The sequence below is a fragment of the Vidua chalybeata genome, chromosome 1 (assembly GCF_026979565.1).
Source record: "Vidua chalybeata isolate OUT-0048 chromosome 1, bVidCha1 merged haplotype, whole genome shotgun sequence".
In the NCBI taxonomy this organism is placed as follows: domain Eukaryota; kingdom Metazoa; phylum Chordata; class Aves; order Passeriformes; family Viduidae; genus Vidua; species Vidua chalybeata.
In genome coordinates this window covers 29,749,785-29,776,662 of record NC_071530.1, presented here as the reverse complement: position 1 = coordinate 29,776,662, position 26,878 = coordinate 29,749,785, and the positions used below count along the sequence as shown (strand labels likewise).

The following is a 26,878-nucleotide window of genomic DNA, read 5'->3' as shown; positions in this document are numbered from 1 at the left end:
TCAATATCCTTGATTGTACAAGACAAGGAACATATATGAAGAATTATAAATTTATCTAATATCAACCGCAGTTCACCATGTTTGTGTGGCTCAAGCATTGGATACCCCCAGCTGCCCACAGCACAAACAAGAGCCATGTCACAAACTCAGTCCCAAAATCCATTCTATTCATAGTGCAGACAGGCCACTGTGGACAGGAAATCAAGCTATCAAGATCCCCTATATAATCCAAGAAAACATTTTATAGTGTACTTAAAATAGAAAACCTCTGCAAAAGCAGACTGTTGCAAGTAAACAATGTTTTTGAAGAGATTTCCCCCTCAGTGGAGCAGCAGACCAGGCGGCTCCACACTCAAAGTCACGCAAAGGGCGTTTATCTAAACTCCCAATCAATACGGTCCATGGCAATTGTTGTGATAGCAAACAGTACATTTGTGACTTGGCAGCTCATCTGAAAGGTGCCGATTTACTTCTATGGATTTCAGTCAAGATTTAACAAAAGGCAGTCTCTAGGGGCTGGAGTGAGTATATTGTGCCACTTAATTTCCTCAGCTGCATTCAAAGGCAAATTTGGCCAGCACTCAAAACAATTTTTTTAAAAAAATCTTTATTTATGCTGAATTATGGTACATAGAAAATGTAAAGTAAGTGAAGGACATCCTATAGCTTACTGCAAAAAGCAATAATTTATAACTGAAATATCTGGTTAAATGACTGGTCTTTAAATGCTGTGAACCATTCCAATTTAATGTGTAGATATTATTTAATCTACTCTCATAAACAGTTGTTAGCTCTATAAAAACACCTTATAAGTTTAATAAATTTTACATGAATAAGGAATGAGATTAAAAAATCAATAATAATCTGAAATTAAATACCATCGTCAATCCAAGGAATCTCTAGTGGTTACACAGAACCCTTGATTTTGATGAAGCTCGCAGTAATTTCATGGGAGCAGAATGCCGCAGTGGCAGGTGCTCGTGTCCTCTGCTGACCTGTTCTGCAGGGCATTTCACCTCAGCTGGTTGACACAAAACATCTGCAAGCTGCACAGCATCTAACTTTGCCTCAAATGCTAAAATTGCTTATTCTGGTCCATTTCATTCAGAGCTACCTACAGCTTCTGTACCTGGAATCACATTTTGCACTGGCCCTAGTACACAGTTCTCAAACTAGGATTGTTACTGAGATAGCCATATGCATCATTTAAGCCAAAAATTCTCTAAAATGGATAGACTAATAAATGAGAGATGAGTTCTGATGGAAGTTTTTGCAAAATGCAATCCAAAAATAATTATCTGAAAACACATAATGAAATTTCTCAGTGAGTTTATTATCCTGGAGAACTGAAGATGATATTTGTGCCTCTAGAAATTATTCTCAATGGTCCTAATAAAGAGATAATTACAAAATTGTTCATTACAGTTGAGAATTAAGTTTTAAATATTTCTTAAAGGTCATCTTTTTCTTGCACTCTTTATCATAAACTTGCTTGTGCTGTAACAGATTTTGTATTTCAAATAAGAATTTGAAATAATTTAAATAATTTTAAAGGAAATTTAGCTTGCTTTTAAGAAAGGCACATTTATGTATTTGATCTCTGCTTCCACAATATATTGAATTGGCAAGACAGTTTCTATGTTGGAAATTAAAGACAATTTTCTGTTTGTTAGGAAGCATGCAAGAACAACTGACGAACAAGCAAATACAAACAATAGGATGTTTATTCATATTTTTTTTCCAAAACAAAAAAAAGTAGGGAGATAATAAAAGGAAAAATTCATCATCAGTTATAATTTGTTTACCTGAGTAATGCAAGAGTTCTGAGCATATGTGGAAGGGAAGGACTTTATCAATATTTACAACTTACTGCTTCCCACTGTCTTCTAGAAAATTCCCAATTTCATCACACTCATGACTTGTTACATAACCTAAGAAAACTCTATCTGCATATTCATTCTCATAAATTTTTTCACATATATAAAATATTTACAAAACAAATACATTTAAGAAATTAGGTTAATTTACTTCCCAAGAGGGGCAGAATTTTCAGTAATAACTATATCACCCACTTCGTTTTCATACTGGAAAAGAGTTCCCTCATATAACTTCCAGTCAGAAGTCATAAAACCTCCCCTTGTATTTCAGATTAAATAGATGCTTCCAATGTACCATATATTTCAGCTTTTTAGGTTCTTTTCTATTTAAAAGAAAGCTGTTCACTGGTAGTAACTCCACAACAGTTCTTTGTCATACTTTATTAAGGTTAGAAAATGAAATATATGTCCTAGTTTTTTTAGCTGGTTAGCAAACAATTTCCAATTAGCATCAATATAAAATAATTGTTTTGTGGGATTCTTAGAACCTGTTTTCATTTCTAGTCTCTGAACACTGAAATTCCTTTTGTTTGAAGCAAACAGTTTGCTCTGACAGAATGATTTGCAACTTTTGATAGATACATCAGTGTGAAAACTCTGTAGAGGACAGACTAACAACATATTTCAAATGGAGCTGCAGGTCTCCATAAAATCCATTCTGTGAAACTAGTTAGAACATAGTAATATCTAAATTTGTAATTTCTTGAGTTTAATCTAGATTTGGTAGTATATAATTATCCATATGCTTAGGACATTAAAACAGGCTAGACAATTTAAAAAAAAACCCACAATTTTTAAATTAATATTTTCCATTATTTCATATAAAAGTTATTCAAAGTATTTTAAAATTTGTCCTGAATCGATACTATGTATGCTCAGTTCTTTCAAAACACCGAGAAAGCAAGACATTTCAGCAAGCCCAAGGTCTTTGAAGGAAAAATTGTTTCTTTCAGACAATTAGTCACCAAATTTACAGTAAATTAATAACTTATCTGGCCCTTATAAAAAGTGTTCCTTTATATTAACATCTTTATTAACAACAGATGCAAAGAGATGGGAATTCCCCCAATAAATTACTTAGAAACATTAAAGAGGAGTCCATATTCTAACATCCACTCTGAAGTCCCTGCTACAAAAATCCAGCAGCTGTTTAATATTACCCTAAAGAAAATGAGAATTTCACAGGAAGAAAACTTTTTGTATCTCATCCCTGAGCATCTAATATGCTAAATACAGGTGTTGGGTTTTTTTTTACTTAAATCTTTGTACAATATGTCTGTCGCAAAACATACCTGCAATAGGAGTTCTCCTTCCAGGATCTGCACCCCTTCTCCACACTTTCCTGTTCTAGAGGTTTCCTGAATGCCATTTCTTTCTGGTCTGGTAGAGCTAGATGATTTTAATGCAACTAGAACAAAGAAAAGAAAAAAATTTGAGCAATCTTTGAAAGGCTCACTAGAAATTTAGGTAATGATCTGCTATTTTGTGTAACAAAAAATTGATTTAAATACATGCATTTTAATATATTATAAACACAGTCTAATGAAAGATTTTTGTTTCCATGTCAAGCCTTTTCCTTACCTTTAGAGTGAACCCTCCAATTTTGTCATCTTTCTCTTTTCTATATATAGTACTTTCACAACAAAACCATTATTATTGCAATCAACCCAAGTCTCATTATTTTATACCTTTTTTCCTTCTTCTCCTTCTCTTTACTATAAGACTCACTTCTAGTGTGTCACTCTTGTGACAAATTAAGGACATTCTTGTGTTCACAGGCCATCCTCCTATGACAGCAGCAACTCTGTGTTAAGGTAGGAAAACACTTGCACTTATTCTTATCCCACCTAATTTCAGACATCAAACTATAGTTCATCAGACAGGTAAAGCCTGCTCTAGACCTAAAGCTCTCTTCAGGGAAAGGAAGGAAAGAAACATGAACCCTAAATGCATGGTACATAGTAAAAAAATCCCAACAAAACAAAGAAAGGTATTTCAAACAAAAAGATGTGGGTATTTTCTGTCATAGTTAAATTTTAACCTTTTAAACAACTAGGTACTCTTTCCAGCTTTAGATAAAATACTATAACAATGAATCATCATTATTCAGATCACAAATATATCTAATTGAAAGAAAAAGTTACCCAATAACTAAGGAATGAAGAATCAGATCATACTGCTATGAAGTTCCCAAACGACAGTCTCATCTCTGCATCCTTCTAATAAACAGGATGCTGTCAAATAAAACTACATACTCAAAGATCATCCATAACTCAGAAGTTACCTACTTTTCACCACTCCAAAAAAGAGGGGGGGGAAAAAAAGCCTTCAAATATGAAATTAGTCTGAGTAGGTCTGTAGTGTCTAAACAGCTAAAAATTATTTGAGCAATTGTACCTTAAACCTTTACCATATCCAAAATTCCTATGATGCAAAGCAACAGAAATTTATAACAGAATAAAGCCTATAAAAACAACAGGACTTCTGTAAAATACAAATTTCTCATACTGATGAGATATTCAGCCTAAATTTCAAATGATTTTTCAATCTGCTGAAAACCTTAATTTTTCTACTGTTCAGAACTTTAGTCAAGAATCCTGAAGAACTTCTATTCACTCACTTTTAAATTACATTAAATTATATTTTTACTCTATAAATATTATCTGAAAGATAAATTATGCCTTTCCCATTTTTTAAGCGATCATGGCAGCTAAGAACTTTCAAGCCAGACATTTTTAATTAAAATATACCTCAAAGGCACCACAGAGGAAAAATGTGTTCTAAAGAGACATTAACTGATTAATCAGATCAGAATGTATCTAAATGTTTGCTGTGAAATTAAAACCCTACTGCTGTTCTTCCTATAAGGTAGTCAAAATGTCCTGCAACAGGACACACAGAGGTACAGTCACAGCAAATTCATGTGAATACATTATGTAGTCAATTTTTTTCTACCATATTTCAAAAGGATATATAGAATATTCACTAAATACCCCTGAAGCCAACAGGCAGCAGAAGAAAACATTTTAAAATTTATGTTGTATGATTACTGAACAAGTCCATATTCAGCTGTGAAAGCTGCAAGTGAAGATGCCTAATCACTCTTGCCATTCTACAAAATACTGTATGTCATTAAATACAAGTGGGTTTTTCCTTTATAATGTCTGATAGGATTAAACACTGTCTGAGAGCTAGAATCTATCACAGCTCCTGAGCTCGAACATAGCCAAGGCACTGGTGGCTATATTCTTCCTAACTTTCAAGGTGCACAAGATGTGTGTGTGAAGTTAAACATTTTCCTGAATTGGATTCTACACCTCTTGCAGAAATCAGAATGTGGATGGAATCAAGCTGTTTACAACTAAGGCCCATGCAAAATTGCCAACAATCGGGATTAGTAAAAATGGAAGATACAATGGAAATTAGAGCTGTATATCCATAATTTGGTATACAACTCATGAAAAAAAGGAAACAAATCCAAATTTACCTTGTTCTGACAGATCAATCACAGGCCTGTCAGTGCCTGCTACAAGCCACCCAAGTCCCTGGTGCTGAACAACCCCAGATACCAGGATGCACACTTGTAATGTTTGCTTCTACACTGTCAAATTGAAGGCTACCAGAAACAAGAAACCTTACAGCATGGGAGGACCACTTTGCTAAGCAGCAGTTCTGAACAGACTTAGCCACACAATCAGGTGGCCTCTGAAACACCAGCTAATGGAAAGGAGAACTAAATCTTACAAAGCATAACTCATCCAAAAGTAATATTACAGTCAACATCACCTAGCTTAAAATCAGCCATATGTGTTCTGCTAGTTCTCATAGTCTATCTTACTCATGTCATCAGACAGAATAATCACAGTAGCTCATTACTTTATAGTCTTAGAGTCTCTGAATTAAATAGAATTCATTGTGGGCTATCCTCTCTTAATTTTCCTACACAGGAAATTAAAACAGGAATACTCCCACAGAGTAAAGAGGAAAATCTGTGCACATACTCTAGAATATATTCACTATCAAGCTACTTCTCAGAATTTCTCACTAATAATTTAAAAACATTAAAAATAAAGCAAATTTACTTATATTTGTAAAAAAAAAATCAAAACCAAATGAGCAAACAAAAAAACCCAAACCAAAAAATATCTGTTACACAACTTTAGCAGGAGGGTTGGATTGTAAGCATTTGCTTTCCAAGTAGGTTAATGATTGCCATTTAATCCTATGTCCTGCAATAAGCATCATTCCATTGCCTAGACTTCCCTGATTTGAAGTACAAGCTGAATCGCAAAGAAAACTAGACAGTGACATTTAATAGATTTTTCTAGACATAAATATATATATATATATTCTCATACATTGTTTTATGATTGCAAAATGCTTTAGCACCCAGCCAGCAATGTAAAAGACAGTTGCTTTTACATTACATCTACAAAGATAAATTAAATAACAATGGTTACATCAGTATTTGCCAACTTCTTATCTCTGACTTTAACCATTACATTCAGGTTATAAGAGACTTATATGGAGATGTAGTGTACTTTATTAGACTAACAGTATGGAGTGGGAGGGAAAAAAAAACATTTGACATACACCTACTTCTTCAGGTCTGAAACAGAATTCTAGCAATTGAGCTCTAACTACTGACAAAAGCCATCTTTCATTTTAAAACCCTATAAGTATTCATCAAAAAATTATTTACATAAGGACAACAGGTATTAGGTGATCTTCCTTCTTTCCAAGGACCAACAGTCACTATAAGAAACTGCATGAGTTATAAGCAGCATGCTGAATCAACTACTAATTCATGATAGATTAATTTCATTAATGATCTGCTGAGATATTCAGAAAGTAATCTAATCTGAGGAAAATTATTTAAAAAATAAGTCTATCCACTGTCTCATTTAATCACTATGTTGTCCTTCAAGAGAGACTCTAGTCCAAGATGAAAAAGGTCTTTTTCACCTTCAAACACCTGATCTCTAGGGTTTATACTTGGTAGGTATGCTCCCCTCAAGCCTCAGCCCACAACCAGCATCCTCTTCCTTCCAGCTGTCACTCCTGTTCTCAGTAAGAATCCTTGCCATGATTTCCTCACTTGACAGGCTGCTGTTCTGAAGTCCCAGCTCCACTATTTCACCCACTTCAGCTTGCAAAATCAATGACTAGGCAGCCATCTTTAGCTATTACAGCACCTTCAACAGGAATCTTGTAAATGATTTCATATTCTCTTCACCAGAAGTTATAACAGCAGAGAATTACAAAATTGTCATAGAGCAAGTGCAAATATACTCTAACCGATGTACTTGAGAGGGCCCTACTTGTGCTAATTATTGCAAAGTTAATAAAGTAAGTGGAGATGCAGAGAATTCATCATAAGGCATATACATTAGCAATTATCTAATTATCTAATTATTTTTAAGTTTCTGACAAGCATTCATGCAAGAAGCCTGATTTAACACATACATACATTAACTGTTTAATTTATTATTACTTTAAGAATACAATATAGATAGTTAAATTACTTAAAGACAAAGGATTCAAAAATTGTTCTACTTCCCCTGTTCATGAGAGAAGTGACACACCTACAGCACTTATACAAATATTCAAAGGAAATACTAATAACAATGAAATCTAATAAAAATGCCTTTACCCTCAATGTGACTAATATTTTATGTAACGATCAGTTGTCTGACCATAGAACAACAGAGTAGAATCCATCAGTGGGTATCAGGACACTGTCAATACTCAACTCAGCCAAATCAAGGTTATTAAGCTGTTTTCCTCAAATCTAGAAATTACTAAATTTGGAAAAAAGTACTTTTTTTTTCAGGTCATCAGAAAGAACAAAGTAAATGAGAAAAATAAATAAAAGTGGAGTTTTTTTCTATTTTGAGTAAATAAAGATTTTCTGACACAAATGCACATTTGCTGGTGCTCAGCTGTGAAGTCTGGAGAGATTTTTCACCACTGAAACCTGAGCATTCACACACCAAATGTCTCCTATTTGATTATCTAAGGAGTGAAAAAATGTATGATTAAGCTTTCCATCTCAAAATTCATCTAATCCAGCCACGTGTTATTAGGGTGCTGAATAAAACCATTTCAGCAACTGCTGGCTGAAAAGGTTTACGGAAACCATACCAAAGTATGATGTGTTTAGAACCTTTTCCTACTTTTTCTTCCCCAAAGAAAAAGCATAGCAAATTGTTTTAGAGGAGTCTGGGTAGCTCACTACTGAGAGGTGTAGAGAACAGAATATCAAGATGCCAAATTTTAAACAGACCTTTTAAAATCATATTGAGATGCAACAAATTTCTTTTAATCAGACTTGAGATAATTTTTACTTTTAGGTGAATGATCTGTTCAAGCCTAAAACTGTATTGAAGCAACCCTTGTCTGATATCACAAGTATATCACTAGCCCATCAGTCATGCAGTCCTGGAATTTAATCTTAAAGAGCTTCCCAGAATTGCTTTAAATCAAATTTTGGCATGGTTTCCAAAATCTGGCCAAACAGGTCAAAGTTTGCAGTCAAAGCCAATTGAGACCGTTTCATAACCTTTTCAGTAGATTTATAAATTCTACTTGTCTGTTCTAGATTACTGTACAAAAACAACAGTTCTCTTGAGGGGGGTGGTCTTGCTCCAGCAACAAATGCTAAGCTTCAACACAAAGGTCACCAGCTAACACAAGACAAGGAGGGCACTACTGAGAAAACAGTAGTTTAATATTAAACTCTTGCTCAAATCATTAACATAAGCTAAATTGTTTATACTGGTGAAAGATCCATTTTAAGTGGGAGAAAGTATTTTATATATATATATATATACACATATATATACACACATGTATCTACATAAAACCTTATCTATTTCTATCACTTCAGATTATATTAAACATTTTGCACCTGCCATCTCTGACAGTATCAAGGCAAAAAAAGTTTATGAAAGTTACATAACACAAGGAAAAAATACAACTAATTATTTTTCTAGGAAGATAAAAGATGCATTGACTGCATATTTTGTAAATAGCTGCACTTCTGGATAGCAAAAACTGTACATTTTAGTAATAAAACTTGTGAAGGATTGCTCTGTATTCAGAGATACAAGAGAAAATAAAATTCAGAATTATCATAATTAGTTCTAAAGTCATAGTTATGTTACATGAGGCAAGACTGACTTCTGTATAGGCTGTGTTTACAAGCAAAACACATTACATGTAGGCGAGAAAAAGTTTCCACTGTGTTTTGCATCCTTAAATTTTCCGTTTCCTACCCTTTCATTTATGATTCTGAATAACTGTCAAGATAGATTTACAGTGGGTCTTCTTCCTTACATATCTGAAGATGAAATAATTTAAGAGTAGTCTTCCTGGTAAATGTATTATAAATTACAGTTCAGCTTCTAAATTACAGTAAACTGTGGATGGATGGAGCAATGGATAACAACATGTGCTCTCCATTACTACTGAAACTTCAAAATGTAATAAATACATTAATAAAAATGTAAAAAATACATAAGTTTTCTGATGTGCAGAGCAACATCAGAATATTTTAGAGAAATATCAGAACACCTTACAAAAGTGGTCATGGAAGTTGAATAACCGGATTTTGTAAATATAAGCAAAATGAGGATGAAATTGTAGATTTGGTAGTGACTAGTAACAAAGGATACATTTTTTCCCCTCTTAAGTATCAACGAATGCACCTAATTATGACAGTATTGGACCTGCTTCCAAATAATACATTTTAAAACAGAAAAATTACCAATAAAACATACCCAGGAGCTGCCTTTACTTTCCATAAAAAAGCCAATTATAGTTTAAAAACTATCAGCTTCAGAAGACATGGTACATAGATTCATAAAAATATTTTCAGCTAATGTGGAGACATATAAATATGTATGCATATTTAGGAAAAGCTACTGAAAGAACCAATAAGCCACAAGAGACAGGTATTTCTTGATTTGGCCTCAAAGAAATTATTCATGGCTCAAGAGAGAGAAAATGCCATGAAGCAGCTATCACAAGAGGATAAATCATACCACCATGACTACTTTCAAAGAAATGTTAGTAGGTTATGGTTGGTGAAAGAAGTAAACATGACACTGAGGGGAAGTAAAACTTTTACCAGATTAAGTTTTAACTGAAAAAATTATTTTCTTTATTTGAAAAAGGAGAACAAAACAAGGGTAAGGGGTCAGGTTCTGAGCAATTCCTGTGTTGTGGTCTGTTTTGCTTTAAGTTTTTGTTTGCCCACTATTCACCTCCCCTCCCAAGTTGTCAACCCTCCCTATCCCTACCCCTTTCTCAGAACATTCCTTGTCAATCTTTTAGTACTCAATACCCCATTTGTCTCTTTGTGTTGTTCCCCTCCCCTGTTTTCCCTGAAAGGTTTGTAGAAAGTCCCTCCTTAGACTCCCTTCCCCCCCCCACCACTGTGCCCTCATTGGTTACTAGTCCTATACCACGCACCCCGAGTTGTAGTATAAAATCCTTTGTACACCCCCTAAATTGGTTCTTGGGGTCGCAGGTCTTGGGGTTCTGGTCTTTGGGCCCTGGTCTTGGGTCCTTGTGGCATCCATCTAATAAATCACCCCAGTTCTACCCCAAGACCCACGTTGCTGTTTTCTATTCCTGCGTCGGACCAGTGATAACTGGGATCTGCAGAGCTCGCAGGGGGAATGTCGCACCCCTGCTGTCACTGACATCGAACTAACACCCAGCACGCAGCCCAGCACACTGCGACAGCGCACCGTGACATTCCTGGGCTTTTGAGAGTCAATAACTTAACTGCTGTACAGATACAGACTGCTTAATGATGTTACAAATCTCTAGAAATCAAATATTTCCAGTTGTGCAGATTTTGTTACTGCAACCCGAGCCCAGCAGCATCCACTTGCACTGGATGCACGACAAGTTCTGTGCATGTGCACCCCCTCCATCTCCAGTCATCCTGTACTTTCTTTTTAGCCCAAATTCAAACCAAATAAAATGCATACTCATCCGCTATACAATCAGACACAGCAGAAAGCACAAGTCTAGCCATCTGTGAGGATGTTCAAGTATAAAATAAGTTTTATATAAGGGAGGAAGAAATGTAGGACTAGCCCAAAAATGTTTAGGCTAAGAACAGGAAAAGGAAACTTTCATCTCCAAAGCAGATGATTCCAATGGTTAAAAGCGCCTTGATACAAAATATTTCAATATAAATTGTTGGGAACCTATAGTGGCTGCCACCAAAGCACCTACTACAATATAGCCATATGTATTTGCTAGACTATGGGGAAATATTTATACTTTTAGCATAATTAAGATAAAAAAATTTCAATATTAAGGTTCTACTGAGAATCCTACTTGAACATTTCAGAGACCATGGATAAAAACAGACCTACAAACCAAAAATGAACCAGTAAATATTTTGTCAGCATTGGACTGAAATTACTCAAGGTACAGCTCCAGAACTTCCCAAGGGCCCTGCTGTACTTACACTTCAGACATGTCTTCATACATATTTTACACTCAACAAGAGAAAAGTGCAGAAGCGGTACACATTACTTGAATTGCTGCAGGAGTCTAAAATAGTCTCTTCATTGCAATCAATATATAACAAATATACATAAGGAATAAAAGCATCGCCCATTTTTCTCAATACCAAGTACCATGATTTTTGAACATGTGATATTTCAGATTGACCTAACAAAACCCATCTAAATTTAAAATGACCTTGTGTTTCCCCTACTATACAAAAATGGTCCAAAGTGAAAAATACTATTTTTCATTTATCTGTGATCAAATAATACACTTAAATAATTTAGCATGAAAGCTATTTTTGGCATAAGGAAGCCTGTTGCTTGCCCTTTCAAAATTGACATGTCTGGAGTCCAGATCAGTTCTACTTGGTTTCCAGGTCTATGGCAAGGATACATTTCCAATGCTCAGAGTTATAAATCATAAAACTGACAAAAACTTGGCAGGAGTATCACCTTTTTTCCTACCTAAACTTCAATCAAATTTCATTGGCCAAGACTCAAAGGGAGCCACAAATTTGCCAGAAATTACATTTCTGAATCACAAGATTATTTATAAGATAGCAAAGGAGTACACTTATTTGTTCTACTGGGAGAAAAAAAGAAATAATCTTTTCTCTAAATCTAATTTTGCTGCTTAGTAAAATTTACCAACACTAACAACAAACAAAAGCAGAAAACAACCTTTCAAAAAGTTTCTAAATCCTACAGCTTTTGTTGATAAACCATCATATCCTATAAATACTATAGTGTAGTATTTTAATTTCCCTTACTTTATGGTATGTTATACTTGAACATACTATTTGATTATGTATCTTCTAAAGAACAAGATTTTCATTTAAATTTGCAAATTTTTTTTCATTGAAATAGTTATTAAACTACATATATAGAAAAAAAATACAAGCCCATATCAGCTGCGTTTCAAAATATCTTGAAGTTACAAAAGGTGACCCATCAAGTTGGTAACTTATCTGCTGTTTTACAAGTTGTGTGTTTAGTGGACCACAATTTAAATCCTAAATCTCATTTATAATAAAACAAGGAGATGTATTTTAATAGTTGGTTGTACTGCTAAAAGTTATTGTTCTGCTAAATGCATGACTACATGTGTAAATTCTAAACAGGAGGAAGAAAACCATAAACTTTTTTTTTTCTAGCACCTGAAACATGGGAAAGCCTGTATGAAACATCTCTAACTCTTCCTGGCATTATTTTTATACCACCAAAAAGCCTCTTAGAAGAAATGAACTCTAACCTCAGTCTCCTATGGAAAGCTGAATAGGTAACAGCAGGTAACCAGGACAGGAATTAGATCTTACCTAATGAGTTTATGGTGGGCTAAATGTATAGCAACTTCCTGAGCCAGAATTTGGACAAGATGCTGGGTTTCTACTGTTATTTTGGAGAAATATCCAAAACCTCATATTAATATCCTAAAAGAATGATGCTTTAACTGTAATAGCCTGCAAAAGTGGCAGCTGTCTTTCTCCATGGCTTCAGTTGTGTTAGCACTTTGAGACAGCAGAAGTCTACATCCAAAAATGAGGAAAGCAATAAATAGTGCAGAGTCTGTGGCTTACGTATATTTTTTACACAGTACCAGCCACCATTATACTTTTTAAGCAAATATAGGATTATAATATACACTACAGCATATACATGGGGCAGGCTGGGTGGAAGGCAGGCAAGAAAGAAAAAGACTGAGAGGCTGAAGACAATGAGGAAGTTATCAAAAATATGCCTAAAAGTTGAGAGGATGAATGGTTTTGTGGTTCTGACATCATCTTCCTGTGCGTTGTGGTGGACATCATACAGGCACTGTACACTTCATTTCCTTAGCCATGAAACCAGAACAGGAGCACTTCAGCTCCACCAGCACTGCAAGGATAAATGCAGTAAAGATTTGGAAGTTCAGATTCTCTAATTGGGAGAGATCTCAGTGCTCCATGTGAAAATCACATCAGATTACACAAAGCTTGAAGCTTATAACTGCACAGTATTTCAATATCCTCTTTCCTGACAATTTTGGTTTGCTATGTTGAACTATGAAGTCTATGAATTAAAGACCTATGAATGGTTACTCCATATAACCATTCATATATTCCATATAACCAGTCTCCATATAATAAACAAGGTATAAATTTCAATGGCTTCTGATATACAAAGAAGAAAAAGGGAAAAAAAGGTCAGACTGGATTTTATCCCAGACACTTTTATCAAAGACTGTGCTTAGGAGGTCACACAGGACGGAGGTCTGTATTTCTGATCTAGCAGAAATACAGAAATAGCAACAGCAAGCGTTATATAACTTATGTTGCTAAGGGTTAGGCTGTGACGCAAAGGAAAACTATATTTTATTCATTACAACCCCAAAGAGGAGGGAAATAGAAAGGCAAGGAATGCTGCAAAGAAGAGGAACCTCTGCCTCTGTCATCTGCTCTGCCCCACAGGATTCATTTCACAGAGAGCCTGTTCTAGTCTGTCCATAAGTAAACTTGATAGAAGCAATCTGATAAAACCACAGGCAAACCATGGTGTAAGTTTGCAAAGCTTATTCCAATAATTCTAGCCTTACAGAATTTTTTATAATAAACATTTTAAATATTTAAAACTTTAAATATTAAAACACACCCTACACACGGCAAGTATTAACAAAAACTTACTACTGGAACTTATTTATTCATCTTTCAGAAACAACTGCTCAGTTGAGTCAGATGTGTATGAACAGTAAACCTAAAACAAAAATTTTCATTAATATGTTACCAGATATGTCTACCAGTTCTCATAGACAGAACCTTTTCTGCAATACCATAAAATATTTTAACATAGATTATGTCTTTAAGATTCTAAAGTTAATATATAAAATTTTACTTATTATTTAAAAAAAAAAAAAACACTCTAGTAAAGGTTCTATTCCCAACAATTCTAAATACAGAAATGACATGTCCCTTTCATAGCATAAGCTTTTAGTAAGCCAAAAGGTACACAAAATTTTCTTAATATTTTTAATGCTTGCATTCTAGTTTTAATAAACTGTTTCAGAAATCAAGATAGATAATTAATTGCTATTCATTAAACATCACCACTTCATTTTACCCACAGATACACATAAACACAGAAAGCTCCTGCCTTGATGAGATGCCCTGGAGGGCAACGACACACACGAAGAAAGATGAGTGATACGATAGTATCCAGATTTCAGCTTCTTGTTGCTTCTTCTTCACTTTCATACATTAGAAGAACTATGTGGCTTGTGTGGACTGGCAGAATTTTTTTAGTTGGGGAGGGCAGGGGTTGGGGCTCTTGAGGGTTTAGGGGCTTTTGTTTGTTTTCTGTTTGTGCTGTGGGGAAATTTTGTTTGTTTTGAAACTGTCTAGAAATACAAAGATTGTTCTGAGAATCTGGCAGCAAAAGGGACCTCTCTGGAGTTGCAACACTACGTGACACGGAGCTCATAGATACCCATGGTGTGTTGTTGCAGTATCTCGTATCTCTGAAGTCAACAATACTACAACACATTTAAAAGGGATTTCCATCTGCTTCCACATAACTTGGTTCCACAGCTTTACAGTAAACATGAGACTTTGCTAGATGCTCAGAAAGAACAGCCCCTTTCACTGAATCTGCATTTCACATGCATTCCTTTCTTGCTGGGAATTCCATAAATTCTTATTTCTAAAGAAACAACAACATTGGAAAGGCTGTACATAAGTAGTTACCATTTCCTCACAAATGCTTTTTGAAGCATGCTCAACTTTCACTGCACCTGACATGCCATTAAAAAGGCAAGATGGAAGATGCAATGTCTTAAAGGGGACAAAGCAACATTTTCAGACAAGAATTGTTGTTATACCACATCACCACAGCAAATATTTAGTTAAATCTCAGTAATACTTACTTCTTCCTCTTTTTTTTTTTTTTTTGTTTTTCCTCTCTCCCCTCACTGACATTCTAAGTAAGGCTTATTTTACTGAAACCCTCAAATCGCCAGTGGCCATTTTATCATGTCCAGCATATTTCCTCCTGTGATAACACTGCCCATTGACTTCAACAGCTCTTCTCCCTTTTTGGTATTACCTGACTTGGTGCATTCACAGACCACAATCATAACACCTAGGTTGCATTCTGCCATGCTAAACATGACAAACACAGTCATCTCCTCTAATATGTACTCTCTAGGGCTCCCTTGTTCCTGTTCCTGTGATATTTGTAAGACCCTAACTTGATCTGACAAACAGAATGACATCTCTCAGATCTGGAGAATTTCAGTTACTTTAGTCTGTTTGATAAATGGAGTAATCCTGTTCTACAGGAATGTATCCTTCAATACTACCTCCAAGACTGCTTCGAGAGAAACTACTAAAATCTTCAGAAGGGAGAAACAAAAGACAGCTAAGTCCAACTTAATAAAATGTCTTCCACATCACTTGGTTTTAGTTCCACCAGAAAACCTGGGACTTTGAGAACTACTACAAGTTTACAAAAATATCAGTATTTATTAACTGTAGCTGCTGAAGTGAAAAACATTCTTAACATTTTCATTTAGACAGTTATTGTCTGGCTCCCAGACTTCTGAAAACAGTTATGCAACAGGAAACATTATTTTAACGCGGACAAGTGCAATAGAGATGGATATGGCTATGGGCCAGAGTACTGTACAACTCCAGAAGGCCAGATCCACATAAAGGACCTTACACACCAAGTTTGGGGTTCTATATCCAACACAATATTTAGAAAACTCCCAATTTAAATACCATATGTACTTCAGTTTCCTCAGTTCCACTCTAAGCCCCACCATGCACAGCTGCCATACCTCCCTCTGGATGGGTAAGAATGGCTTGGCACCCACTTCACCCTGACCCTAAGCATGATGCAGAAACTGTATTTCTCCTGACTCTTCCCCCATATGGCATAAATCTTTTGACAACTGGTTCTTTTGACAACTGGTAGCCACTGATTCTTTTACAGGCTTTTACAGGTTTTACAGGCAATTTTCTGAAGAAAATTGCATAGCTCTTTTTTTCAGTATCAGGATATAAACCCAGGTTTTATTCAGTCCTCTGCTACAGGTGCTTCACACTCCTTCCTTTTCCACTGCAAAATAGGTCTGAAAGCTGAGGGTACACATAATACTTGCTCTTCCTGTTGAAAAATATCTACCATATAGGAAAGAATAAAAAAAAATTTTCTCAAGCCTGAAAGATCAAATCAGAAAGCATGTTCCATCTGGGACACTGACCAAAAAAGCCAAGATTAATCTCTGACCCAGTCCCCATTGAAAAGGGACCACTCTGTTATGGGATGAGTGTTTCATGGGAAATGCATCATCTAGTCCATAAAATTCTGTTTTCAAAAGACTGTAGATCTGGTAAAGTAATAAAGGAAAATCAGAAGTCACGTAAAAGAGAGCATACTGAATTAATCTTGACAGAACATTTTTTATGTTGTAAGAAGTGTTTTTTATAGGTAAGGCTACAACATCATTAAGGCTATCTGCCCACAGAGTGGACACTGCAATAGAGAATTGGCAATCGCTAATATTGGTTCCACATAGAAAAGAGAAACAGAAACAAGCTTAAAGCCAAAATTTGATTGCAGTTTTATTTATAATAAAAGGAATAATGTGCACATATTTTCTTGTGAACACCTGCATGATATTAAATTTGTTTTTACAGTTACACAGATTGTTCATGTTCTTACCAAGATAAATGTACTTTACTTCAAAATTTCAGTTAGAAGTTTGTGCCATGCCTTTATCAAGCATATTCAGATTCATATTAGAGTAAGCACAAATCAACCCATATTTTAATGGTGTCATATTTTTTTTTGTATTCAGCTGCCAAAGCAGCAAAAGATCAAATGAAGTAAAATCTAAACATGAGGTTTCATTTACCCTGCCACAAGAAATAATTTTCAAGGTGGCAAAGACAGATCTGTTTGATAATTATGTATTTTCTGCTAAATCGTTCCATATGCTTCGAATATTTGGGATTTAGCCAAGAAGAAAAGCAAAATCACTTCTTGTAGTTGAGCAGTTCCTCCCCCAAAATACACATCAAGTTATCCTTATGCAGTTGATTCTTAGGTAAAAAGACTTACAATAACAATTTATTTCACTATGTTCATCAGAAAAAAAAAAACCAACACAGTTACAGAAATATATGCATTTAGCTTAACAATTTAAAATGTAAGCTAAAATAGTGCAAAAATACTTTGAAACACTCTAGTGACAATTTCACTCAATTGACTCCATCTGCTCTACCAAGCCGTTTGAATTATTAATAACAACACTTACAAATATGTTCCTTTGACAGCTGTCATTAAAGACAAGATATATGCTTATATAAAATGATCCAGTTGCAACTATTCACCATATTTGTTTAATCTTTTAATAGAAACTAAGTTATGCTTCCACATTCACTTTAGTTCTAAAATTAATCCATCAAATTAAAGATTAGCTTTTATAAACCAGAATGAGAATCTATTATTAGTTTTAATATGTTCCTGAGGGAGATGCATATAGGACAGATGAAAAGATGACACGGAACTCTCTGCAGGATTCAGATGGTGACTGTTAGTGAGACAAACCCCACTTCCTTCCTGCATCCCAGCCCTTTGTGCAGGAGGATGCTGAACTCACCAAGAGTGTTTTAATTTGAGTTTATAAATTATGGCATATTCTGATAATAACTTTTTTTTTCAAATATACTGCTGCTATGAATTGTTTTGTAGAAATAAGTCCAGACTGATACCAGAAACACCTTCATACTAATTTCCCTGGCCTTACAGTACAAAAGAAGGAAGAGCAACATGAGAATTTTTGGCAAAAGCTATACACATCCCCCTTACTGCCTTGCACATCACCATTTTTGTAACACTACTGCCAATCCTAATTTAAGGATTTAATTTTGCCATTACATTTAATACATAACATAGAGTTATAAAAGGATGTAAAAGTATGTTTCCATTTCTAAGCAGTTTTCATCTCTGTTGGAGAAGAGCTTGCGTACAAACACATTCTGGATGTAGTTTATTAATTCTGCAGCTCAGCTTCAGATATCTATCTGCATTCCAAATGAATATAAAGTTGAACGATCCTCATTCTTACAGCAAAACACAAGTAATAAAATAGCAAGAAATGCAATGGTTTGAAGAACAGAAGAGTTTGATTTAGAAAGGTGAGATAGCCCTCAAACACTTTCCCCCAGCTTGCCTTCCAACCCGAGAGCGGACATGGCTCACTCTACAGCTTGGATAGTTTTAGCAGGGAACATATTTGCCTTTAAGTTACGACAGCTCACAGCATACAGTGCTCAGGTAAAACAAACCCAGTGATTCGTATTCAACACAGTGAGTAGTAAATCACCACACTGAGCTTCCACTCACAGCTTCCAAATCACAGCCACTCAGCCTCAGCCAGGGCTGCAGAGCTCAACAGCTAATACAAGCCCGCAGCCCAAATAAAGTTTAGCAGAACATATATAGTAACACATATAGCTGCAACCTCACCATTTTATAAGCCTCCTTTGCATACATCAAATATTTGCAAATGTGATGGACAATTATTAAATGTCACTGAATCCAACATTACAATTTACAAAGAGTAGAAAACTATTATTACTATCTTTTCACTGCAAATTTTAATATTCCATATCCAGTTCTTAACTCTCTCTGACCCAAACATTCAACTAAACAAGGTTGTCCAAGACTATTGGAAAAGTTTATGATTTATGTTATTTTACCAGTTTAGAAAAAGTGAACTGAGTCTATACTGTTCCAGCTCTGTGGTACATATGTATAAGCTACTCAGCAAAATAAAATAAAATTCACCCTGCTAAAAGCATAACTGGTTTCTCAGGTATGTTTAAACTGAGAAAACTCAAGTGCAAAAGGAAATTAATAAGGCATATTACTGGTGATGACTATACTAATGTACAAGCAGAGGAATGTACTGACCTATACAAAGATAAAAAAACAGGTGGGATAGACATGGTCTGTTTTGCACAAAGGATATACGCAGCTTCTGAGATTTAACTGATATTGCTCAATCTCACAAAAAGACTGCCACAAAATTCCCAGGAATTCCTTCTTCAGGACAGCTTGGCTTTGCAGGGAAGATAAAAAGTTAATATTTCTACGAGCTTTCCTATTCTATTTCTAGTTCTAGCAACAAAAGAAGTTATTAAAAAAGTAGTAGCTAATGTATAGATTTATTTCCCTGCTCTTCGTGCAGGCTGTGAAAACTACTGATACTTGTTTCTCTCCTGAAACATAACTGGAATAATTTAGGGGTAAATTAAACTATACATAATTCAGTAATGTATTTCTCATGAAAGGAATTATGGGCATTTAGTCTAGTTAGGACTGTAGTAATTTACAGTTTTTTACTTTTTGTGTGTGTATGTACCAAATGGCATTTCCATCCTTAGATCCTAGTGCCAAAAAAAATCTACTATTTCATTCCAAACATTTAGCAGTATTACACTTTGCATACATAAATATATAGATGCCAGTCTTGCAGAATAAATTCAAGTAACAAATACTTCAATTCAATCTGGAATCAACTCACTCTGCAAGCAAAACAGCAAAAGCTTCTGCTATAAGCAATTCACCCTGCTCATAAAATAAACAAAAGAATCAGAACTGATTACAATTTTCACTGCTACATGGCATAAAAACACAAAAATAATCAGCTTTTATAAAATAATTTATTGTTTGGATCTCTTCATTCCATTTACCTTATGCATGAAGCTTTGTTTTACAGAACCTTTAAGTGAGGTGACAATCTCTAAATTTTAGTAACGTGTAGTCTATTATCACATTCAGAAAGCAGACAGCAACATTTATTTTCAGAGATGTGCGTAGAAAAGGTGATGTTGCAGCAATGTTATATTTGAATTTACTGCATCAACTAACACATTACCAGGCTGAGATTAATTGTTGAGTTACTAGAAATTACACAATTATTATTTAAGGGTAAATTTCTTAAGGCTGTTGTCAATGTCTTAAGAGGAAGAGAGTTCTGTGGCCTTAATATAATCTAAATGAAGCAGATATCCCATTAGATGGATTTTTTTTATTATTATTTCCTAGGTTGTTTTTACACAAGAAAGTGGCATTTTGGGAAACTAGTTAGTCCTTTGGCTCCTACTGATTACCATGTTCAACATCAGAAAGAAAACCATAAAGTTATTGAAATACAGAACTTATTCCCTAAACATCTCTCAGATGCTGCCACATGAGCTACATCCTGTTAAGCATTAAGTTTCTAATTAGGGGAGATTAAATTGTCCGGTGTTATATCTTGGAAAGTGATAATCTTGACTACATGTCTTCCAGAGAACCTTCCACATACCTGCAAGCCTGAAGTATATCTGTGCACATTAAATAGTATGTTTCACATTTTACAAGTTCCTTGAATGCAGAGTTGAAATTTTTGATGCAAAGAAGGTTCATAATAGCACCTACTGGGTTCTTCCATCAGAGAAGGCAAACAAAGGAGAGGATTTGGTCATGACATATAAAAGTCAGTAAACACCTCTACAAAGGCAGGGAAACTCACCAGGGAGTCCTAGAAGGATCCCTGTAAGAATCACATAGCTGAGCAGACAGTGCTATCATAAAACCTCAAGTCAGAATATCTGAAATGTCTGAAATGTAAGTATATCCTCGTTTCTGTACCTTCATTAAAAAAAGTGAAAGAAATTTAAGCAATTTCTCCATAAGTCTCTTGCATTTAATTTAACATGTCTCTACTTCAACATTTACTTTAATACAGCTACAGAATGAGGTTAGCTAATGCAGACAAAGAATCTTCAGCATACTTGAAAATACCCTAAGTAGGAAAATATTTATATACAGTGTAAATTCCTGTGTTTTATTTTCATCTTGAATGAAAACATGACCCACTTTATGAACATGAGCAACTGTGGGCTTGGGGGTCATTACCAAATCCAAAGGGAGACAAATCTTTTCCTGTATGATTTCACCCAGATAAGTACATGGTTTTGAGCACTGAAAGAGTCTGCACAAGTCATTTTCTCCCAGATGGGGTTACAGCAGTAGTCTTTTCTGAACACTTATAACCATCTAATAGTGCATCATCTGAATCTGTCTCCTTCCACTTGATACTGCCTTCCCTCCTCATTCATTTATGTTCCTTAATCAGACAAATCCTCTCCAAGAGATTGTAAAATAATTTACATATGTGTTTCCTGAGAGAGAAGAGACAAAAATGAACATGGCTATATTCTTTTCTAGGACACTTAGGAGCTTAAAATAAGGCAAAGGGTTAAAACTGAAGGACAGTCTCAGCTATTTAGGTTAGTCTGGCCAGCTTAGTCACTAACAGTCATGTATCTTCAGTTAGAGGAAGGCACAAAAGGACAGCAGATAGTTTTGTCTCTTAATGGACAGAGATACTATTTGAAGCGCAAGGGTGGGAGCCCTTCCAAAAACATGTCATTGTACATAGATGCAGCGGCTCACTTGAGTCATAGTATTCCAGAGAGAAGATGCATTTCACAGCATTAGCTGCCCCTCAGCACTGCTACTTGATCCCATGAATGGAAATGCAAGTAAATATGTGCACAAGAAAACACAAGTCCTTTGCATTATACAAACACAGACTGGCATGGATGTTACAGGTGATGTAAAATGATGGTAAAGTAATTTGAAGTTGCAAGGCATGGAATGAAAACACTTGCTAAGGTTCCTCTCAAACACAGCAAGAGTTTCTTGATTTTGCAAAAGTTTTTTGTTGCATTTTTCTCTTTTGGTCTAATTCAGATGGAATCAAATCCTGCAAGAAACAAGCTTATAAGACTGAACCAGTATTCTTGAACACAACAGGTGGAACCTAATTCTGTCATTAGCATCTCTAATGCCTTCTCCTCTTTAGTTACAAGAGGCACTGTAAGACCCAGTACATTTTTTTCATTGTTAGCAATCCAATCCTTTGCCTGAAATATTTTTTTCCTATATAGCTTGTAACATTTATTACAATATTCCACCATTTCCCAGGCTTCCTTACTGCTTAGTGTAAAATGTTCTTATTTGTTATTTTAACATTGCTTTTAAACTTCTCATTTGTGCACACTGATTTTATAGCTTTCTCTCTCTTTTATGAGATGTGTGCCTTATTTAATTCTCTGATATGCATCCTAATGATTTTCTAAGTGTTCTCTATTGTCATCAAGTCTTGCATGCAATTCCATATTTTTTACACTTTATATTTTATTGGGAAAACAATTTAGGAAGTGGTCAAAATACAACTGATTCATATCATGCATCATGACTTTTTGAAAGTTTGCCACAACTTTTGATTTCTAACATATCCTAAATCACACATTATGATCAGCAGGCAAGTCAGAACCATTTGGTGAAGGGTGATCTGCTTGCACACACAGGCCTGCTCTGAATGTTTTTGTTTAGTTTTTTTAACAATCAAGCTTTTTTATAATTTTCAAAAGTTAGCCTAATTACTTGGTCTGTCCAGCAAAACCAGATTTTCTTATTTAAGCCTATTCTTATTATAGCAAGCACTTTTAATTAACAAGCAGAAGTTATGTCTGAGAAGAAAACCACCTAGCACAGCATAATACTCATAAGTCCAGACAATTAACCACCTTTTTTTTAATGCATTTTTCAATCCATATTTCTTTCTGTATCACTAATGCAAAAACATTAAAACAGCAACAGAAACACCCAACCTTATCTTGAACCGAAACTACCTAGCAACCTTTTCTTCAATAGGGTTTCAGAGAAGCAAATGTCTATTTTGCTCTTGAATTCTGAAGTGAGTTAAATATGTAAGCAGTGGTTATAAAATGTTTTCAAAATATACAAATCAGACTAAATGCAATTGTAAATTTTGTTGACAGTGTTCTGCTGAACTATTCCTAATTCAGCTCAAACATGCAAGTCTTGTAATATAGGCAGTTTATCCTCAAAAAATTTCTTAAGATCTCTTGACCTTTGAAGTACTAGATATGTCATGTCTGAAAGATCACATTCTAGTGCTAGACCCACTAAAATGGAAAGCTAGCATGAACATCAGGAGTTCAATGCCTGAGCTCTTAATGTCCTATTTTCCTCCCACCCAGACAAATGTACAAAATGTTGGCTAAATCTCACTCCTTAATTCACAGGCCTTATTGTCTATAAAACTTACTACTAACAAAGAGTAAATTTGTATTACTAACTACAGAAAAATTATGAATAAAAGTAATGAATTAAAAAAATGCTTGCTGCATACTTAGAGCAAAATGCTTTGCAAAATATTAGTGGTACAGTAATTGAACCCTTTTCCCTACAACATCACAGCCATGTAGAACATGTTTCTTTTAAAAGCATTAACAGTAGCTATGACATTCTTAAATTTGGCTGAAGTAGTAACATTGAAGCAATACACTTACTGGTTTTAGAAACATTTTACAGGATGAAGACATGAACTTTTACTAGATTTGCCTAACATATATACCATACTCTGTTGTAAAACATTCACCTAACCCAAGAACTTGAAGTTTAACCAGATTGTGTATGGGATGATTTTCCTCAACTTTCACCATATACTTTCTTTTGAGCCATTCCCAAAACTTAGCTCAGCAAGCCCTAAACTGCTTATTGAATTTCTCTTAAGACCAATAAAAGATTAAAATAAATAAAATATCTGCTGTTAAAGAGCTGAAAAACCATTATACACCACAGAATTGCTCACAACACTGAATAAAACCAACCCAAGCTCTGCTACGCAGGTCAACTGAACTCAGGTTTTTATGTTTTTAGCTTTTTAAATGTTGCTTTTAAAAGAAAGAGTTAACAGCATTATTAGGTATGGAATGCTAAGTGTTTAAGCAGTAGTCTCCCTTAAATGGGGGACATATCCTCAGTTGCTACAAAGTGGTACTTAACACAACCCTGTTTTCTTAAGTGGAAGGTAAAACAAACAACCAAGTTGTGGTTTTTTTTTTTCCTTAAGTGACTGATACTGAACTTTCTTCACAGTGGGATAATTAATCAGTCCAGAAACATCAGTTAACATGCACAAGCCTACAAAAATGAGAGTTCAGTCACTGCATTTGGAAGACTCAAGCCTTTGCTTACACAAACAGTTGCACTTCCTATAGCAGATGTTCCCAAACTGTGCTATGCATAAGGAGCTACTGCTCCTGATCTGGGTGTGAGAACAAAGACGAAATAAAAAAGAATAGAAAAATAAAAATGGAGTCATAAATAGTTGCAACCACTATGGAATAAATGCTCATTCCCTTAAAGCCTAAGAGTATGTGTGCACATCTTGCTCAAAATACCCCCATCAGGCTCCCAGATTCAGACAATGTAAAAGGAAGGTAAAATGAGATTTATATGGGCACTGAAAGGATGTTTGCCATTTTTGAGGGCATGAAGTGGGCAGAAGGTTAAAAGACCTTGTAAATGTAGGATCAGGAGTAAACTATTATGTCTTTGTCAGAGAGGGTCAAAGGTGGGTGGGAATTTCTAAGCTTCTAATGCATCAGTGGTAGTTCTCCTCAACTTAAAGCAGAGATGCGAAAAAAACAAGCCTCAAGAATGACTGCATATGAATATGTATAATGCAGCAGAACAGCAATAAGTGTGCAGTGCTTTTACGGTTAGCCAGTTATAAAATTTTAGTTAAGTTTTTTTTTGAACACACATAAGGAATAGAATTTCACTTTTGCTTTTATCTTGTACTTAAAAACTGAAAAGTAAATCTCAGGAAGCATACAGTTGTTCAAATTTGTAATCTCTCACTTGGGCTTTGAAGCTTAACAACCACATACCAAGCTCTATACTGCTTGTGGTTTCAAAACTTAGAGGCAATGAACTCTTGTCCCCTAACTATCACAGAGGTGACAGTCACCAGCTGAAACACCAAAACCATATCCTGGCACACATATATTTCTTCTGAGCTATTTCCCATTCAGTTGCTTCTTTTGGTATGTCTTTTTTGCTTCTTCAGAAAAACAAAAGTTCAGCAAGAGGTGCATGAGGGTAAATTGTAACTTTTCAGACCTATTAATGTGATACTGCTTTAGCCACAAAAAGGGGGAGAAAAAGGGCTTCCTAATTTTTTGAGGTGAGGCATGAAAATTCAAAGATGAAAGTGAAGTAATTTAATTCCTTGTGGAATGAGATCTATGGGAAATTGAACCTAGATTAACAGTTTCCTACTTCTGAGCCTTTGATACCTAAAATCAGAGTTTTCTCTTCCTATAATAACTTTTCAATATGTTAGAACAAAGCAAAAGCTTATTAAATATTACGTATTGTTTAAACTGCCATTTGTTAGGTTTTTGGATTGTAGAAAAGAAGACAAGTTAATAGCAACTAGAAAATTACAATCTAATGCCATAGATTTTATTTTTTAATAAATCACTAATTCTGAAATGGTTAAACTCTTTGCTTAAGAAAAAAACATATTGAAATAACTGTTCCTTTTTATACATCGGTACTAACTTTTATTGTAAAGCCTAGGAATCAAAAGTGGTTTTTAAATTCCCTTTAGAGTTCCCAGTTATTTTCTTACCCATCAGTTTCATTAGGGAACTCACCTCACACAAACTTGAACCTGGTACTCAAATTCTTTTTTTTTTTTCCCCTACTGAAAACAATGCCTTAACTTTATCTTCACTGCACTAATGGCTCAACAGCAACTTCATAGGATTTTTGCCTAGGGAATTTCTCTACCATTTTAACTGAAAAAACAGAAACTGTCAATTATATTCCATACATGAAAGAGAACAGTTTATTCTACGAATAAAAGGCAACGTTGAGTTTTGCAACTACTGCATTAAAAGGGTATGGAAGTGGGTTTGGATGTTTCTTTACAAGACCATTCAATTCCAATCCTTGCTATATAAAAATATTAATGAATAAGCACTTTCTAACAGAAATATCTCTTATTTAAATTGAGGGAGGAAAACACATTTCACCAAAAGAGATGAAGTTGCATTTCTATACCAATTCATAACTTCTCAGCAGTTTAGAAGAAGACTTTCTGAAATGACTGAATTATAGCAAGGGAATCAAGTGGGCTTCCTTTCCAGACCAAGACCGTCCTTTCTCTACCTGGGATATGAGAGTTACCCTCAGCTTATTTCACTGCCAGAGCCCATGGGCTTATCTTGTTAAAAGCCACATGCATGTACTCGGTCTGAAAGATGATTCTTTCCTTGTCCTTTGCAGAAACTTCAAGTCACCCCCTGAACTTCACAGGTTGCCACTGAGATTGACAGTGAGACCTCGGTTGTACTACACAGGGGGAAGTGGAATGGATTGCTTGGGACAGAACTGGAGAGATGTTAACTCACCAGCTTGGTGATAGAAAAACAACACTGAAGACCCCATAAAAGTCAAGGGAAACAATATTAACTGTGCTCCTGCTGTCCACAAATCCAGGTGCCCTTCATAAAAGGCAGTCTGTTTGTCAGGCATGATTTGCCCCGAGCC

The 26,878-nt window shown here is 35.1% G+C and overlaps 1 protein-coding gene across 1 annotated transcript in view; it reads right to left on the bottom strand.

Moving 5' to 3' along the window:
- AHR (aryl hydrocarbon receptor) overlaps positions 1-26,878 on the bottom strand; it is a 63,748-nt gene that overhangs the window by 20,980 nt on the left and 15,890 nt on the right. Inside the window, exon 3 of the mRNA XM_053944442.1 lies at positions 3,170-3,285. Within this exon, the coding sequence (XP_053800417.1) occupies positions 3,170-3,285 (116 nt within the window). The remainder of the gene's footprint in view (positions 1-3,169; positions 3,286-26,878) is intronic.